General features: G+C 42.3%; 1 protein-coding gene across 3 annotated transcripts; it reads left to right on the top strand.

Moving 5' to 3' along the window:
• Positions 1-33: 33 nt before the first annotated feature.
• Positions 34-18,187, top strand: LOC119738252 (snurportin-1-like). 3 transcript variants are annotated; one of them, XM_038213069.1, is made up of 9 exons: positions 34-91; positions 1,772-1,792; positions 1,849-2,012; positions 4,922-5,075; positions 11,478-11,582; positions 12,877-12,973; positions 14,024-14,199; positions 15,205-15,285; positions 17,504-18,187. In XM_038213069.1, the coding sequence occupies exons 2-9, from the start codon at positions 1,781-1,783 to the stop codon at positions 17,777-17,779; spliced, it is 1,065 nt and encodes a 354-aa protein (XP_038068997.1). In that variant the 5' UTR covers positions 34-91; positions 1,772-1,780; the 3' UTR covers positions 17,780-18,187. The 3 variants fall into 3 exon arrangements, with proteins under 3 accessions (XP_038068997.1, XP_038068987.1, XP_038069008.1); XM_038213059.1 differs by lacking the exon at positions 34-91 and having other exon boundaries at positions 1,705-1,792; XM_038213080.1 differs by lacking the exons at positions 34-91; positions 1,772-1,792 and having other exon boundaries at positions 1,799-2,012.

Raw genomic sequence — 18,187 nt, forward strand, 5'->3', positions numbered from 1 at the left:
AAGGGAACAAAATTCTACCCATGACTTACAATGAATTTATTTTCAACCTCGTTTCCAATGGTAGCAGGCGCATTATGTGTAATGCTCGACGTGTAGCGCCAGTATCACAACTCCAGCAGTACCACTAATCATAATTTATGCCGTGAACAGTACAGCGTCATCAAACTTATGAATTATGTACATTGTCGGTCCGCGTGTGATCGTCGTGTGCATGTGTGTCCATGGCGCAGGCCCACCAGCGCAGCACGGTCACACATACATGTACATGTACATTGTACATGTACATGTACATGTACATGAAGGGTTCCGTACGTAATTTTACCGGGCGTTACATGTACAATATTACGACTCGGCCATAATTGCCGTACACGCGACCTTCGATACCCCCTCCTCCTCCAATCGGTACGGTACTGTATCTATCCCCCCCCCCCATGATCTATTACTTGTTTTATCATGAGCTGCATGGTTTAATACCATTGACCTCCATTAGTAAAGTCTTAATGGAGATCAATGTAATGGAGATCAATGGTTATAACACAGAGCAAGTTAAACGAGAACTATGCCCGGTTATCTTTATCATTTTAGGAAATTTCGAATTAATTTAATCAAATCAAAATTTGTTCGGTGATGTTGACAAGTTAAAAAAAAAGGGAGGCACCGGCAAAAGCAACAACAAAACAGCCTAGCCCAATATTTTTTTCCGTTAAAGCACAAAACCCAATTTGAAATTTTATAAGACAAAATAATATACATGTACTCAAAAAAGGAGCTCATGGTGTTGCTTGAGATCTAATACCGCTTGGAGGTTGTATACATACCCGAAATTGGGCCTAATGCAAACATCAAAATTTGGGAGATGCGCCATGTTGTTTGCGACCATGCGCTTCTCCTAATCATGGAGGAATAAGAACACATTCCTCCATCAAGGGCGGATCCAGGGGGGGGGGGGCCAAAGGGGGCCATGCCCCCCCCCCCCCCAAAACGAAACCAATTTTTTTTTTTTTTTTATGTGACATCGCAATAAAGGCAGGCAATGAGTACACCACCATCTTTTCCTCAAAAAAACATTGGTTAAAGTGGTCAAAAATTGCCTCAGATCGCACCACAGAGCATCTAGAATCCAAAAATTTTTCGGGGCCCTTAAGCGGGCCCCGAACCCCACGCCGTAATTTTTTTTACCCACTTTTTTGGAGGACCAAAAATTTTTTTGGCCCCCCCAAAAATTGTGTTCTGGATCCGCCCTTGTCCTCCATGTCCTAATGCACCGTTTAAGCTTGCATGATGGGCCCATACGTTTTCCTCGATTAAAAAAAAGTATGGTAATTTTCTAGGTAAAACCAGCCCTCTTTGGCACAAAAATCATTACACAAACTTTTTCTGCATGCAGGGAAAGTGTCAGCTTCACAGTTAATCTATTGTTCCCTGTGAAAAATATTGAGACAAGCGTATGCATCCCATACACTAGGAGGATAAATCATTAGCATCTCCAAGGATTTCTGTGGTTATGGCGTTACGCAGTCCACGGATGAACACGGAAGTAATTGAAAACCGCGGAGATTTTTCGTAAGGGGCTGGCTCTGCTCAAACACAAGTTGCATTCCGAAAGTTGACCGATCATTGGATGCGAAACTTCCCGCTCTCCCGCGCTCCGCCACTGATCGCCATCGATACTGCATATTTTAAGTCCTGGGACGTGAGGTACCTGACTTGTGGTGACGTAAGCATAAATTATCATAAGTGGTACTGCTGGAGTTGTGATACTGGCGCTACCATAATTATTATGGCATGTATGGTGAGGTTAAACTCGAGCGGCACGTTTGATAATGCTTTTCTGAGGCTTAGGTTTAGGCCTTCAAAATGGATCAGTTAGAGGACGTCTTTTCAGAATCGTTATGTGTTGAGAGAAGAATTAACGATACTGCAGCTCCACATCCTAGATTGTCGCAGTTTAAGCAAAGAGGTGGCCAGTCATCGGAGGATAGGCGGCTTAACAAATTAGACGCACAGAAAAAGTAAGGGAAAATTGTAGGGCCTAATTAGGGCATCAGGTCAACTCGGACCCAAACCAAGTCGGACCCATGCCAAGTCGGACCCACGCCAACTCGGACCCACGCCAACTCGGACCCACCACCATCTCGGACCCACTACCAACTCGGACCCAAGACCAACTCGGACCCACTACCAACTCGGACCCACTACCAACTCGGACCCAAGCACGACCAACTCGGACCCAACAATGACTTAATCATTAGTTTCAGAGATTATATTTATAGGTCATCTTAATGTTACAGTGCTTATATAGTGAAGATATTTTGTAATTATATTGGTCAGAATGGGGCTTTTAGTTTTGTTGTTTGATTATACTACATTGATTTTGCTCTCTTATTACTCATTCACGTGAAGAAATGGATATCTATGTGCAATGTTTTCCTTTTTCATCTGCTTTTTGTGTGTGTGCCAAATAATAAACCAAATTAAATCACACTCAATGAAGGATTTTAATATGTCACAAAAAAGAATTTTTTTTACGAATCTGTTTAACTTTTTATACTTTTTTGATTAACTTTTTTCCCCCGTGGAACATCATAGTCGAACATACAGGCAGCTACCTGTAAGGCCTTGAAGGATAATCTTCCCAGAGCTCCAACACTCCTTTTTGATGATTGACATTTCATAATTGTAGGGTTTTTAATAAGTTGATCTTTTTTTTAGTTCACATGCTGGCTTTGAATTTTGTGATTTTTTTACGAATCTGTGTAACTTTTTATACTTTTTTGATCAACCTTTTTTGTTCAATATGGAACCTTTCGTTTTTCTTGCAGTGTATGCAATGGTGTTTATGTGGTTATTTTTTTTAAATACATGTACATGTAGAGATTAGAATAGACTTCGTTTTTATACCTTATTTATTTTATTTAATGACTTATAATGTTTACTTATATTTATTGAATTAATAATGTCATGTTTGGAAGTGTTTATGTTTCAATGTCATACTTTGCAATTGTATTTTTCTATGAAGATCTGTTTTGAATTTATGTGGTTTGAATTAAAAATGAAATATTAAATTCAGCAAGATGGCTTGAACGATGTCAAATATGAAAATGAATAATTGGTTAAACTTTAATTTTAATTACTTTTGGTTAAAGCGCAATATGTTTCAATGGAAACAAATAATAAAAATAAATAATTAATTACACTTTTAAAGCGCATTTCAAAATAGCATTTCAATGCGCTTTACGACGACAAACTGCTGCAATACAGATATTTTACCTGACAACTACAATGAAAATTTATACTTAACAGCATAACTGTATTAACAGATGATAAGTGGACAAACTTTATGAAATTGTCGAATGATTGAAAACGCTGTCAAATGATTGTAAACGATGGGTCCGAGTTGGTCATGCATGGGTCCGAGTTGGTAGTGGGTCCGAGTTGGTTGTGGATCCGAGTTGGTAGTGGGTCCGAGTTGACGTGGGTCCGAGTTGGTAGTGGGTCCGAGTTGGCATGGGTCCGAGTTGGCTTGGGTCCGACTTGGTTTGGGTCCGAGTTGGATCGAAACCTTGACTATCCATTCCTGGCTTTTGACGCGTGACGCCACTTTTTAAAATCATAATGATAATGATAAAGGCCCGCCATGGATGAACAAAGTGTCAAACAATGTTAAATAAAAACAGACTTAAAAAAAAACACACACAGTGGATTGGGTAAAACTTTAAACAACATGACTAAGAATAAGATTGAATCATTTGTTGTCATGCATTGTCATGTTATTATTTAGGCCTACCATGCCTACAAAAAGTATGTCACTTAAACTTTGATGTTACAATAAAATAAGGTTTTTTACGGTAATATGCTCCATCTTGTTCACGGGGCGAAAAGAACACGTGTTGCTAGACACGGGCGCATTTTGGAATGACTGTATGATGACTTGGAAGTGCCAAAGTTTTCCATTGACGATGCGTACACAGCAACGCGTGTAAAATTGCCCTGCCTGCAAGTTGGGGCATAATTATTTCCGTGAAACACCCTATTAAATTTTTTAAAAGGGCCTTTTTGCTAGAACTATCCTCAGTCCTCAAAATTCTCCAAAATTTTGCACTAATGTTATGTTCAAAAGAAGGATACCCAGCACCTCAATTCTTTAAAATCGTCGGACAGTCTTACCTAAAAATAAATAGGCCCTACATTCATCTTCAATCCTCTAAAATCCTCTTCTTCAAACACCATTCATCCACAATCCTCCAAAATCCTCATGTTTTTCAAACACCATTCATCCTCAATCCTCCAAAATCCTCCAAATCCGCCATGAGGATTTTGGGGGATTGAGGAGGGTTAGACTTTTGCACCTGAGAGTGAAGCCAAGTGATTTCAATTTGAAGCCTGAGGCCAGACCGGTACACATGTACATGTTATACCACGGAGGAAAGATTGACTACAGTACTCATGTGGCATGTGTGGAGGGAATGTATAGAAATAGAGACTGGGTACCAGATGTTTCTTTTGACGTCCTGTAGTAAGAGTCTGAGACAGTGTGTTGACTGGTTGTTTCATGTGCTGCCAGTCTATTTTCTCGTGGATGTGTTTTCAATACCTCAAGTTTTGGGACTCTCATACACAGTATTGGACTTACCCCAATCCTTTACGATGGTGCAAGCAAATATTAATATTTAAATCATTGGCGACACACTTAGACTGAGTTAAAAAAAAAAAAAAAATACAGCTAATGCACTTCTATTTCTGTGCAACATGCCTTGTTTAGCCACTTTTGAAAGTATATACCTGCACCACTTGAACTGTCAACCATGGTTCTAAACCTGCCCGATAGGAAGTTCTTATTTAGGCTTCTAGTTCAAATCTTTCGAATCTCTTTTTTCAGAAACCTAGTTCATGTGTCTAACACTTTTGACTTACATTACAGAAATAGGTTAGACTATGTCAACAAAGCCCGCTGCCTGGCAGAAGAGGATTGGAGTAATTATGAAGAAAATGAAGATGAAGAGGACATGGACAGTGGTAGCTGCAGTAAAGATGCAAGGCACAAGAATAGAAGACCTCGGTATTACAGGAATCAGGTACTCTACCACATAGACCGTATACTGATGGCTGTGATGATGTGTGCAGTGATGCCGTACAAAGTTAGAATATTGTAGCATGTCGATTTGCAGGTTTCAGGACACAATCAGAACGACAGTATCACACACTCAGATCCTGATATTTGTTGAAAACACCGCTTTTATTCATCAACTCACTGGTAGCAATACAAATGCTCCCTTTTACATCAAAACGTGACTAAACACAACAAGAAAACTTATACAATGTAGATGGCGTTTTGGAGCAGGGTTATCTGTCCAGCCCTCAAAGCGGAATAGCGCCATCTGTTGACCGGCCGGCTAAAATGTTAAACTGCCTCCTCCGAGGACTCTTACTTGCCCCTAAATAAGTAATGAGAACGGTCCCCGGATGGAATGGTGCAGGGCCCACCCTCGGGTTTCCTAATCGTACGAAGTCATGGGGATGGTGGTGGGGACCTCCTCTGGAATTCCGTTTGATGGAACAGGGCCTCCCAGAACTCTGGAGGGACATTTGATAAGTACTGAGTTTGCTAAAGAGCGCCTGGCAGGAGAAACCCTCCAAGGGATGGTTGGTGGGCAAAAGTGGGGTCCAAATAGTATTGGACAAAGGGTCCCAGGTAGGTTTGAAGCAGCCGCGCTGGGCACTTGAAAGTTTGTTTAATTCGACTGCGGAGTAGTCGATGGCCGTGCGCTTCCACCCCTTCACCAATGAGTTCTAACCCCAACTGTCCCTGTGGTTTTCACATAACGGCTCTGTCATGCCCGTGGCCATGTCCCTGACAGGCCTTGCACACTCAAGTAGCAGCTGTCCAGAAGCCTTTGTGGTCCATCGGAAGACATCCGGGAAGGGGACACGTGCTCCTGCAGGGACATGCTGTCCAGTTTCTGCCGGTGTTCGTCCACTGTCCTGTCCTTTCCCAGTCCAAAGCCTCTTCCAGCCGTGCTTGGCCCTGGATGGTGAGTAGTCTAGGGGCTAGAATTTGTTACGGTTTGATACGCGATAACCGTGGGGGCGGGTTATCACATATCAAACCATAACATTATCTAGCCCAAAGACTTGATGGTGAGCCTTGCACTTGGCGGGCCAGCTGAGGGTTGCCGATGTTCTGGACTGTCAGTGGTAGTCCGAGGCAGTTCTGAGTGGTCTCAGCCGCACACCAAATCATTGGCCGGTTGGTGGCGGCCTGAGGCTGCTCCAAGTGGTGGCTGGCCTTCACCGCATTCTGGTTTGCTATTTGGCTGGTGGCTGGCCTTGGCTGTATGCTTAATGGCATTGTCGAGTGGATGTGTTCACAGGTTCGCAGGTGGCGCTTAAGGATGGTTTTCTTGGTGAAGGCCCTCACACCCCATGCCATCCATCCTGCAGAGGGGAGACAAAAGGCTATTACGTGAGTGGCAATATTTTTTTGGCCTAACTATCGGGCTAGCCACGCTGTTTTATCTGTAGGGGCTCGTCATCAACCTGAATTGGTCCGAGCTCTTTCACCCCAACACGTTTTTGTCTTGGCACTCCCGCCTGCCGCGGTCCAGGGTGCGGTGCGTCCTCCTCAAGTGTTGAGTCTCCTTTTTCTAGGAGCTGAGGTTCAGTGGTTGCACCTGCAGGCACAACTTGGGTCCTCCAGTCCATTTGCACTTCTCCAAGGTAGAATTTGAGGCGATTATAGTGCACCACTTTTGGTTTGGAATGAGGCACCTTCTTGATTCTGTAAATCACATCATCAATCCGTGACAGCATGATAAAAGGCCTGTCCCACCTGCACTGTAGATTTTGAGCTTGTCCCGACTTCCTCTGGAGTTTGTACAGCTAGACGGGGCTTCTCCTGCTCCTAACAGCTATCGTGCAGCTTACGGCCAAAACATATCTTCTTGTGCAGTTGACTTGCTTTGAGGTGGATTCTGGCAAATTCGTGAGCATCCCTTAATTTCTCCTTCAGCTCCTGAACGTCCTCGTGTGGATCCACAGGATCATCGTTTTCCAATTTGGAGGTTGGATGGGGAGGGGGCCAACTGCCAGGTCCAATGGTCGACTAGTCTCCCTGCTAAGCATGAGCATGTTCGGTATCATCTTCGTGCATTTATGCCGGGCACAACGGTAGGCCATCATTAAAACCTGTAGCAGGTGTTCATCCAAGTCGTGTTGTTTCCATACCATCAGATTGGGAATGGAATGGCGTCGTACGTCTCTTGTGGACGCCGACCAGTTGACAGACACCCTGAAACAGCGTTGCCTCAAAATCCCACCCCTGATCCGTGGGGATCTCGAATGGGGTCCCAAGCCAAGTGATGACCTGCTCAACCAAATTTCAAGCTACAGTCTCGGAGGTCTTGTCTGGGATAGCTAATGCCTTAACCCATTTGGTGAAGTAGCCTTCAATGACCATGATTGCCTGACTTGGTCCTTGGAAGCATTCTAGTGATGTCGATGGCAGTCCTCTCCATAAGGGAACCCACCATGCACTGTATCTTAGATCTGCACTTCTGCACCATTCCTCAGCCTGACGTTTCATTCCTCTCCAGTAAACAGGTGCTCGCCAGATACGGGCCATTGTTCCGGCTGTCCTAGATGACCGGATGTTCTGTTGTTCTGTGCTTGGCACAGGACATCCGCAACTTTTGCCTGCGGGGGACTACAATGTTCCTGGTTGAGCTACGCCCCATTAACCTCTTCCCAACTGACCTTCAAAACCGAAGGGTGGCATCAACAAGAGTGTCCCACTTGGCCCACCAGAAATTGCTCCCCTCATCCAGTGCCAAGACTTCCCTCCAGCATGGTCATGGACCCTGTTCTTCCGCCAACGCAAGACATTCTGCAACTCTGGGTCCTCTACCTGTGCAAAAACACCAGCCCGTCAATGCCATTGGACCCCTACAGCCTGTTGCCTCTGCCATGTCCTCCTCGACCTCAACTTCCCCTGTTGGTAACTGCTGTTGACACTCAGTGCTCTCCTTTCTCTTCCCCTAATGCTGAAGTATGCAGCAACAATCGGTCATTTCTCTTTCCGGTCCAACTTTGGTTCAACATTGAGGGACCTTCCACATTGTATGCATGGAACTCTGGACAGCGCATCTGCATGGTGTGTTTCTTCCCCACACAGTTTTCAACATCAAATTTGAAACACCCCAGGCACTGAATCCACCTCGCCACTTGACCTTCTGGCTCCCTGAACTGGAACAACTATTGCGAGGTACCATGATCCGTTCAAGCAAGAAACGCTTGCCGAGCAAATAATGCTTGAAGTAGTGGTCAACTATGAACAACTGCCAGGAGTTCCTTCCTTGTAGTGCAACAGTTGCGCTCTGACTTGCTCAAGACATGGCTGCCATAGACGAACACTTGTTCCCCCTTTTTCTGACTGCTGAAAAAATACCCAATGGTACAATAACTGGCATCGGTGTCCAAGATGTATCTCCTGTCGAGTTTGGGAAACAGTACTGGGGCCGTTGTTAGCTCATCCTTGAGTTGTTTGAACGCTTGTTGACAGGCTTCTGTCCATGCAATATCTTCACATCTTTGTTGGTCAGGGCATGCAGTGGCTGAGCAATCTCCACGAAGTTCTTGATGAAGTGGCGGTAGTAGGAGGTCAGCCCCAGGAAACTCCTAACCCAATTCATATTAGCCGACTGCGGCCAATGACGGACCGATTCCACCTTCGCCACCAATTTCACCTTCGCCGGACTGATTCCACCGACGGGTCTGTCTTTACCCCATTATCCGACAGAAAGGAAACCTCCGTCTTTAAGAGGTCACTTTTCTTGGGTTTCAGCTTTAGGCCTGCTGCTTGGATCCGGTCAGGGATGGAGGCCAACCGCTGGCAATGCTCTTCAAATTAGTCCCCCATACAATCACATCATCCAGGTACGAGACAGCTGCCTGCCACTGTAGACCAGCCAAAACCCTTTCCACCAAACTCTTGAATGTGACCGGCACGTTGCATAGCCCGAAGGCATAACGGTGAACTGGTATAGCCCACTGTGGGTGCTGAAGGCTGTTTTCTCCTTGTGCTCAGGGTCCATGCTAACCTGCCAGTAGCCACTGGCCAGCTGGTTCAGTGTACTGAACCATGTAGCCCCACTTACGTCATCTAGGTTGTCTTCCATCCGGGGTATGGGATAGGTGTCTTTGGTTTTTACAATGTTTAACTTCCGTTAGTCAACACAAAACCTAAGCGTCCCCATCCTGTTTCCTCACCAGGACTACCGGCGACGACGATGGACTGATGGATGGCTCGATCACACCATCCTGCAACATCTTCCCCAGCTGTTCCTTTGCTTCTCTGTGCTTATGGACTGGCATTCTCCTGACAGGTTGCTGAATTGGGGGTGCATCTCGAGTCTAGATCCAGTGCTCAGCCAAACTGGCTCGACCCAGCCGACCGTCCATGCCCACTAACGTATCCTTGTAACTGATCAAGACTCAGAAGTTAGGCTGCTCTGTCATGGAGGTCCTTCAAATTGGCAGGGGTCTTATGCCATGGTCCACCTGCATCCCCTAGTGCAGCCACTGTGACATAGCCTCATCCAACTCCACAACGTCCCAAACTTCTACCGGTGATGACAGAGCCACCCGGGTCCCTTTGTTGATTGTTACTGGGTCAGATGTGGGATTAATCACCCGAATTGGTACAGTCCCCAGTCTTGTGTTGTTCAGGCTGGTTGCAATGGCCACTGGACAAAGATCTCCTGACTCCAAATCAGGGTATATGACCCCAATTCCTTCCTCTGTTTCCTTCCTATGTAGCAATGGACACTTTAAGATTGCTTTTTGGCCAGCCGGCATGATAGATGTGCACCCTTGATACCGAATGCCAATCTCTCTTGTGAGTCAAGGGGTCTCAACTCAATTTATGACTATAGCGCCATCCCCCATTGCCACTGGAAGTTGTGTGCAGACATGAAATCCATCCCCAAAATTGCTTCCAATTCTATATCCGCCACGGTGCAGCCGTGGTCGATGGTTTGTCCATCAATTTGAAATTTGAACTGTGCCGTACCCCTCGTCTTCATGGGACTTCGGTTTGCCATCTTCAGAGTGGGCAATATTGGTACCAACTGCGGTCTCTCTGTTGCCAACTTTTGAAGAGAACCATATACCCCTCCAGTTATGATGGTTAGCGAGGCACCTGTGTCCAGCAAAAAAAAAACGAACAAGTATGCCAGCAATCTGGCCTAGCAGGAAACTGGGCCCTGGTTTTGCTCCTGGGTTGCATCCTTGCTGTTCCACTTCGTCCGGAACTTGTCTGTGTTCCATGGGCTTCTGTCCTTCCTGCTCCTGCTGTTCCTTGTCACCCAAAGCTTGTCTTGCTCACATGCCCTTCTGTCCTTTACCACTGTTGGCATTATTGAACCAGCCACACTTGGGGCACTCCCTTCAAAAGTGACAACGTTCATTCCATGTTGCTGTTATCTTGCAAAGGAGTTGGCCCTACTGATCCTTCTCATCTCCCTACATCGTTGGTAGCTGTGGGGCAAACTACTTTTCACATCTTTTGCCCTTGGTCTAACTTTCTTGTTGTGCGCCTGGGATTACAGGAAGGCTTCCATCTCCATAGCCAGTGTAACTGCCTGAGCCAAGGTCTCCGCTTATCCGGCAAACACATGACGCTGAAGTTGTTTGTCCCTAAGTGCATTACGAAATGCCTCCACTGCCAAGTCCTCCTTGGCCTCAGTTGGCAGTCCTGGATACCTCTTGAAGACAAGTCGATGAATTGATTGCCCGATGTGGCTCAGAGGCTCTTCCCTACCCTCTTACGCATTGACAACTGGCCCCGGTTGAGCAGAATCTACCAACTGACTCCAAAGCATTGTTTGAAGAGTTCAAAAATCGTGGGAAACTTCTTGCGCTGCTCTGGTGTCATTTCCAACAGTACCTCCCGGGCCTTCCGTTTTAGGTATGAAGCAAGAAACATCACTTTCTTGGCTTCACCCCACTCGTTGACCATCGAAACACTTTCAAAATGAATACGGTAGTCCGCCTAGAATTTGTTCTAGAAACTTAGGTGGAACTATGTGATTTGCTACATATACAGAACAAATTACATTGCACAGTATAACAGGAAACCTAGCAACCTTTTATTTGGAAATGAGGAACCTGTACAAGAAAATAGTGTCAAAGGCTATTAACCTAATCATCTAACGTTAAGTGGACGCCGTAACTGATGTTAAACTGGTGTGCTGTGATGTTTAAAAGAGTTTAAAAAAATAGCAAAAGCATCTGGCAATGGAAACAGCTTAATCAACTGTTCTTGTGTCAAGGAATGTTTATCATCAAGCTGCCTGCAGTTTTGGAGAAAATTAAATTAAGTTTAACGTTATTTAGGGCGTCCCTTTAATGTTAGTTATGATGTCCACTTATTTAAACATTTATTTAATTTATATCTTCCGAACATGTATCTAATTTTGCAGTTGATGTTATCTGAGTGGCTAGTTGACGTTCCACCCAACCTAGCAATGGACTGGCTGATGGTACCTTGTCCAGTGGGAAGGAGAAATTTAATTGTTGCAGCAAAGGTCAGTTTTTTATAAGTCAGTTTTTTGTTTGTCTACTTATTAAATTAAAAACCAAGAACATTTTATCCATTAAATTTAAAAAGTAACCAACCATGCCGACTTGCAATATGAACTCATTTAAGAGCCAAATAAAGTAGCCCCTACATCTATTGAATAAATAAACATCATCACAAATCAATCAGTTTTTCATGTCAAAAAAATAATCACAACAGTTATTTACATAGTTTATTAGTCAGTAATGTAAATTTAGCAATGACAATGAATAAAATTGAATGGGTCATTAATACAGCTTTCTGAATGATTTGGTATTCGACTTTTAGTATTTGACATTTTAGATGTAAATGAAATCTATTTGGTGTTGCCCTTTACACGCTTGTAAGTTATGTCGGTAAAGGTCAAACCAAATACTAAACATACATTTGAAGACACATTTGATGTGTACATGTATACACACCAAAGGGCTGTGACAAAGTGACCTTTTTCTTCTGCCTTCCTTTCCCACCAAAACCATCCTTCAGCAATGGAGGCTGCCCATTGGCTAAATTATTTCCCTTAAGGAATTCTCATTGGTTGAATTCTCCCAACCGGATTGGCTATTAACACGATTTACATATTCAGTTATGGATCTTGTAATACAACTCTGCGATTTTCCAAAATTTTCAATATATTGAGCGAACAGTCTTCACTAAATTCCATAAATAAATGCATTTACAGAAAGCTGCTTTTAATTTGTTGGGTGCACCACGAATTGACGTATTGTCTATGGACTTTGTGCACACAATACGTCACTTCGTGGTCCGACGGACGAATATGTAAATATTCATGCCACAATTTATCCTTCCAAGGAGCTAATGTTGACAAAATCCTCTGTTTTCCCAAAAATTTGTAATGCCATTCTGCACAACAGAATCTTTGCACTTTCTTGCCAAATTGCCTACTTGGCATTATACCGACATGCATTATTTGCTAAAAGTACTGAATATTCATAAAGGTTTGCCAACTCAGCAGCTGATTGGCTGTTAATGATCCGCTGAGGATGCTGGCAAGGACACAAAATTCTGAATGGCTATACAGTTAGTTCTGTACAGTGGACTTCTATGGGACATTTTCTTGACAATTGTAACATATGCATAGCTTATATGGTAAGTATCGTGCAATTTTTTTTTTTTAATTGTGAATCTGTGGCATCATCCTCATATGAACAACAAACTAGGAAATTCTGAGAGTAAAGCATTTGAGCATTTAGTGACAAATTTCATGTTTTTATTATTATATGTTGCTCTTGATACACTAGGGAAAGACTTCAAGTTACAGCAAGAGTGGGTACCGACTATCAGTGTTTCCTTCCTTGCTGCCCGGTGGATGTAGAAAGCATAAGCACAATAACACAGGTAGGCAAGCCAAACGTTCAGACTGGCCGGTCTCTGAGGCAAGGCACCAAGGGCAAAGGGACTGCAGATTTGTCGTCACATACTCCACAAAAATGAATCTGTTCAAGTCAAATGAAATTTCACATTCAACTGAAGTATAAAAAGCATGAGCTTTCAAATGGCATTGATGATTCTATGGGCATTTCATGCAGCTGCATTTGTCTCATTTGCAGGGGAAAAGGATAACAAAATTGCTAATGTGGCAAGTACAACAATAGCAACAACGATCTCAATGCAGTGTATCATCAAGTCTTACCTTATTATCATCAAGTCTATTTTTAACCCTAACTTGAATCCATCAAAATCCACACCCCTGTTTTGGAGGATTTCTGCGGATTCAGGATACCTCAATATTGAAAAAGTTGGGGGATTTTTGATGGATTCAGGACGGTAAGCCTAGCGGTACTGCAGGATTTTTATGGATTCAGGATACCTCCATGTAGATTCAGTATCTCAACCGTTTAACTCCTTTTCTATATGTTTGGTGTGTACGAGGTATATACTACACTGGTTGATTCTGATGGATTAATGGACTTGTGGATTTGGCAGATTCAGAATACTTTCTAGTAAAAGTGCTCAAGGGGTTAGGGATAAATAATAGTTACACATCTCCTTTGGTAATGTGGAAGTTCCACTTTCCTGAGAAAAAGTCCAGAGCAAAAATATAAAAAAAATTGTGGATCATCAAGAAAGGCTATTTTTATAGTTACTACCAGATGCAAGTTGTCAAACATTGTTTTATCACACAATAACCACACATTAATATTTGATTCAATTTTAAAACACATTTTGAAGTATTTTCATAATTCCAGCAAAGGCAACGCCTTGTTTTTCATATTTTCATTGCAAAACTATCTCCAGTAATTAATCTTTTATATAGTTTACTGTGTGTCACAGAAACATTGTGTCACCTGAGAATAGATGTGTTAAAAGGTGAAGAGCACATAATGGTCACTTCCAAACTGAATCGGTTATTAATATTTCACTTGCTTTCATTTGAATTGATAACAGACTACAGTCTTTTAGACTGCGTGTTCCATGAAGCTACTCAGACATTCTACGTCCTAGACATCATGTGCTGGAGAGGTCATCCTGTCTATGACAGTGACACAGAATTCCGATTCTATTGGCTCCAAACCAAACTCTCAGAAGCACCTGAACTTGCAGTGCAAAGCAGTATAAACCCAGTAAGTCTCTCTGCTGTCATTTTATGTCATGAACACGCCACAGTTTACCATTTGCTGTATTTGATATACTTAAATTAACTTCTGATTTTTGATGGAATTAGTTGCCTCAATGCGTTGGGACATTTAATTTGCATGACCATGGAGTCATCCGTATTCTAGTGTTCATGGGCTTCTTAAATGAATGGCATTGGCATGGATTTGTAATGTAAATAACTTTCAGCATATGACAAATCAAACGTTTGCAAACGTTTCTTTTTTTATAAACACTCTATGCAGCGGATACCAAAGTGCCAAAGTGGTAAATCAAAGTTTGAAAGTTCAATACTCGGATGTAGTCAAGTCCAACACAAGTCACTGCAAGTGCCTGCAAGTCCATCACAAGTCCTCTGCTCAGTATAAGCCAGTCAGTATCTGGATGAAGTAGTCCAAGTCAAATGTCATTTGGGATAAAATGGCTGACTTGATGTTACGCGAATGCCCGTTTTGCCCACAATTAACACGCAAGCGTTGTGCACCCGTCTCCCTGCGTGTTCAGGCACCTTGGTTGAGTATTCAATTATCCCAGTTGCACAGTTGAAATACCAAACTGACCGTCAACTCACAATCAGCTGTTGGTTGACTGGATTTGTGAGTGGACTTGACTACATCCCTGTTACCCACTCTTCTCAAGTTCATTTGTTCAGTTCTTTTCATCACAAAACATGTAAACATTTATTCATAAATACCTATTACCCTGCATTCCTATTGGTCGAGAGCCAATCACGTGGGTGGTTTCAAACGATTGACCACTAAAGGCTGGCTGGTTTTAAACACTTTGCGCCTTCGGCTCAGGCCCTTATCAGCATGCAGGCCCCAAACCAGTTTTAAACATACTTGTTTGAAACCGGCCAAGCACATATCTATTCCCTAATTTAAAATCCTATTTTGTGCAATATTAAAGAAAAATCTCCTTTTTTACATTTGTTTGTGTTTTAATAATCTTTTAATATTGTTCTTTAATTATAGTACAGATTTCTTGCCTTGCCAAGCTACCCTTGTAACCCAAGTGCAATAGAAAACACCATGGCAAAACCACCACCATTTGAAGTAAGCCTTTTACATTTTGCTAGTCAATATTTGACTAAACTTTATCATTTTGTGCATAGTGAAAAGATGCTGTGACTACATAAATGCCTATGAGTTCTTTGTATTGAAGCCATCTTTAAGGTGTGTTCTTTTGACCCAAAGGGGATACACATGAGACAGACCCATGTGCACAGATGCGTCGCCAGGCCTAATAGAAAATAAAGGGGTTGACAACATCTTTGCTGTGTGGGGGGTGGGGGGGGGGGGGGTGGGGGGTGCTGGACATCGTCTTACTTTTGGGGGTGTTGTTTAAAATAGATGATCTTGGACACTATCGGACAGGAAATGGTGCTATTTGTCCTCGGCATATTTGTTGACAGACGCACGATTTTGCTAACCGAGAGGCAATTTTGCTGACAAAAATGATTAACTGGGATGGGGTTGTCACACACACACATCCCCCCATCCCCCTCCAGCGACACCCATGCATGTTGAGCGATAGTTATTATGGGGACCAAATATGCTGTGGGGACAGTAGAAAGTCGCCATAACTCGGTCCTAATTTCCCTAGCAATAGAAAACTTCCCCATAACTCGAGAACACTTCCCCATAATGTAAGAGCATAAACGGTGATGAAACGCAAAGGTTTCTCTCCTAGAGATCACAAACATAAGGTAAATGTAACACGTTTATATAAACGTTACAAATTTCTTCCCCTTTCATTAAGGTAGTTTGAAAGGGACACTGTGTCCTGGAACAGCCCAATTGCGCTACAAAACACGCTTTGACGAAATAATGTTAAATAATAATAAATAATAATAATGTAAATTTCTATAGCACCGAATCCATTAAAAAATGCTCTATGGCGCTTTACAATCAAACTATTTATATAAATAAAAGGAATATATATTAAATTTTAAAATGTGATTATTTAATTCTCACAAATTGATAACATAACACCATAGTAATTAAAAAGTCTGAACCACAAGTAGACACTGCCCCCCACAGAGCAGAAAAAAACCCCCTCCACACAAGCTTGACCAAATCAAACAAATTATACACGTAAAAAAAAGGAATTTTAATTAATATTAAAAATGTGATAAAAACACTCAAATGTAAATGTAAACTAAACATAGTCAAATAGTCATTAAAAAGCCTGAAACCACATGTAGACATCCCTGGACAGAACAGAAAAACATTCCTTTCCGCACCCCCCCCCCCCCCCCCACCCTCTAGCTAGACCAAATCAAACAATTTATATAAATAAAATAGGAATATAAATGTTAATCGAAAAGAACAGTTAAAAGTAGGATATAAACATACAATCTTTTATGTTGTCATGAGAAAAAAGCTTTGAATAGTGGGTAATATTCAAACACAGGAAAATCATAGTCCAACTTGTATGAAGACCACAGCACTCACAATGTTAAAGGATGAAACAAGTGTAACGTGAGTAACCATGGAACCGCCCATACATGTTCCAGGAAGATTTTTCAAGGTTAAATAAAATGCAAGGGCAGAAATATAAAAAAGTTCACAATAATAAAGTACATTCCAACACAACACTGACCACAGTGTAGGTGAACAAAAACCTTGCGTAAGAAAGCAACATGAATAAACTGAGGTTGTGTTTGCTAAACCTAGATCAAACCATGTTGTGTCAATCTGTAATACCAGCATGGGTGGACAGTTATACTAGAGGAGTTGTTTTGTAAAATCTGGATTTGGTGCAGTAATTTTACAAAAGTGGCAAACCAAAAAGGTATCATTATTTCTCAACATTGTAAGTTTAAATATGAAACTCTGACAAAAATTAAACCACTCTTATCAGTTGTACATTTCAGATGTATATTTCTGTTATTACTATTTTTTCTTCCTTATTAACGTTTCTGCTATTTAACACATATCACCTTGAGTTATGTTTTTTCTACTATTACATGTATTTGAAATAGGAAGAACAAACATGGTTCTTTAAATCTTTACTTTTTGGGTGGTTGTATGAAAACACGATGGCATGATGCTGTCGGTTTTGTTCACATATTTGTTCCTTCAAGTGCTGTAAGCATAAACATGTTAGTCATTCCCTGAAATTTAAAATATTGAACTATTTTTAAAACTGGGTGGTTTTATTTAAAGGTTTTACTAATTGAATTTTATAAACTGAAATGGTGAATATAGATGGTATATTGCCGGCTTTTTTATCACAAACTGATAGCTGTCATTTGTGTCCACATTGTAGGCTGAGTTGGATGGTCTTCTGTTCTATCACAAGAAGACTCACTACACCACAGGGAGTACTCCACTAGTCGGATGGCTGAAGCCCTGGATGCTCCCAGACATGCTTGGGGTACCTGTCCCTGATTCCATCATGGCTTCCAAACCTCATGGTGCAGATCTGAAACCCCCTGACCCATCAATGGATGCGGCAAACACAGTCAATATAGATGCTGAAGCAGGAGATACCAAGTGTGCGGCAGGGGGTAGGGATGAGAGGATCAAGACACTTGATAGCTGATCCTGGTTCTGCCCCTCCATGCAAGACTATAAATGCAGTAATGACCAGGACATTACAAAGGGAATCGGACCCTAAGCGATGAATAACACAGTGAATAATGCAGTGATGGCTATGGTATAAAAGTGTGCCTGAAAGACTTAGCAGTGTAGAGGTTATGACTATACATGCAGAACAATAATTTATTGGTTGTCGGACAAATTTGGATATGAGGCATAGCCGATTGTGCTCCATTATTGATACTCATTATAAACAATATAAAAATGACAATGGAAGAAAGTTGTTGCTTCTTCTGTCAGTAGTTATGTGCATAGCTATGGTGCTCTCATCCAGAAACCTGAATCTGTATCTTGTCATAAGCATTAAAGAGGTGGTGGAATGCTCGAAGACATTTCCGTCATTTTTCGGGTA

This window comes from Patiria miniata, unplaced genomic scaffold, assembly GCF_015706575.1.
Source record: "Patiria miniata isolate m_02_andy unplaced genomic scaffold, ASM1570657v1 HiC_scaffold_10, whole genome shotgun sequence".
NCBI lineage: Eukaryota > Metazoa > Echinodermata > Asteroidea > Valvatida > Asterinidae > Patiria > Patiria miniata.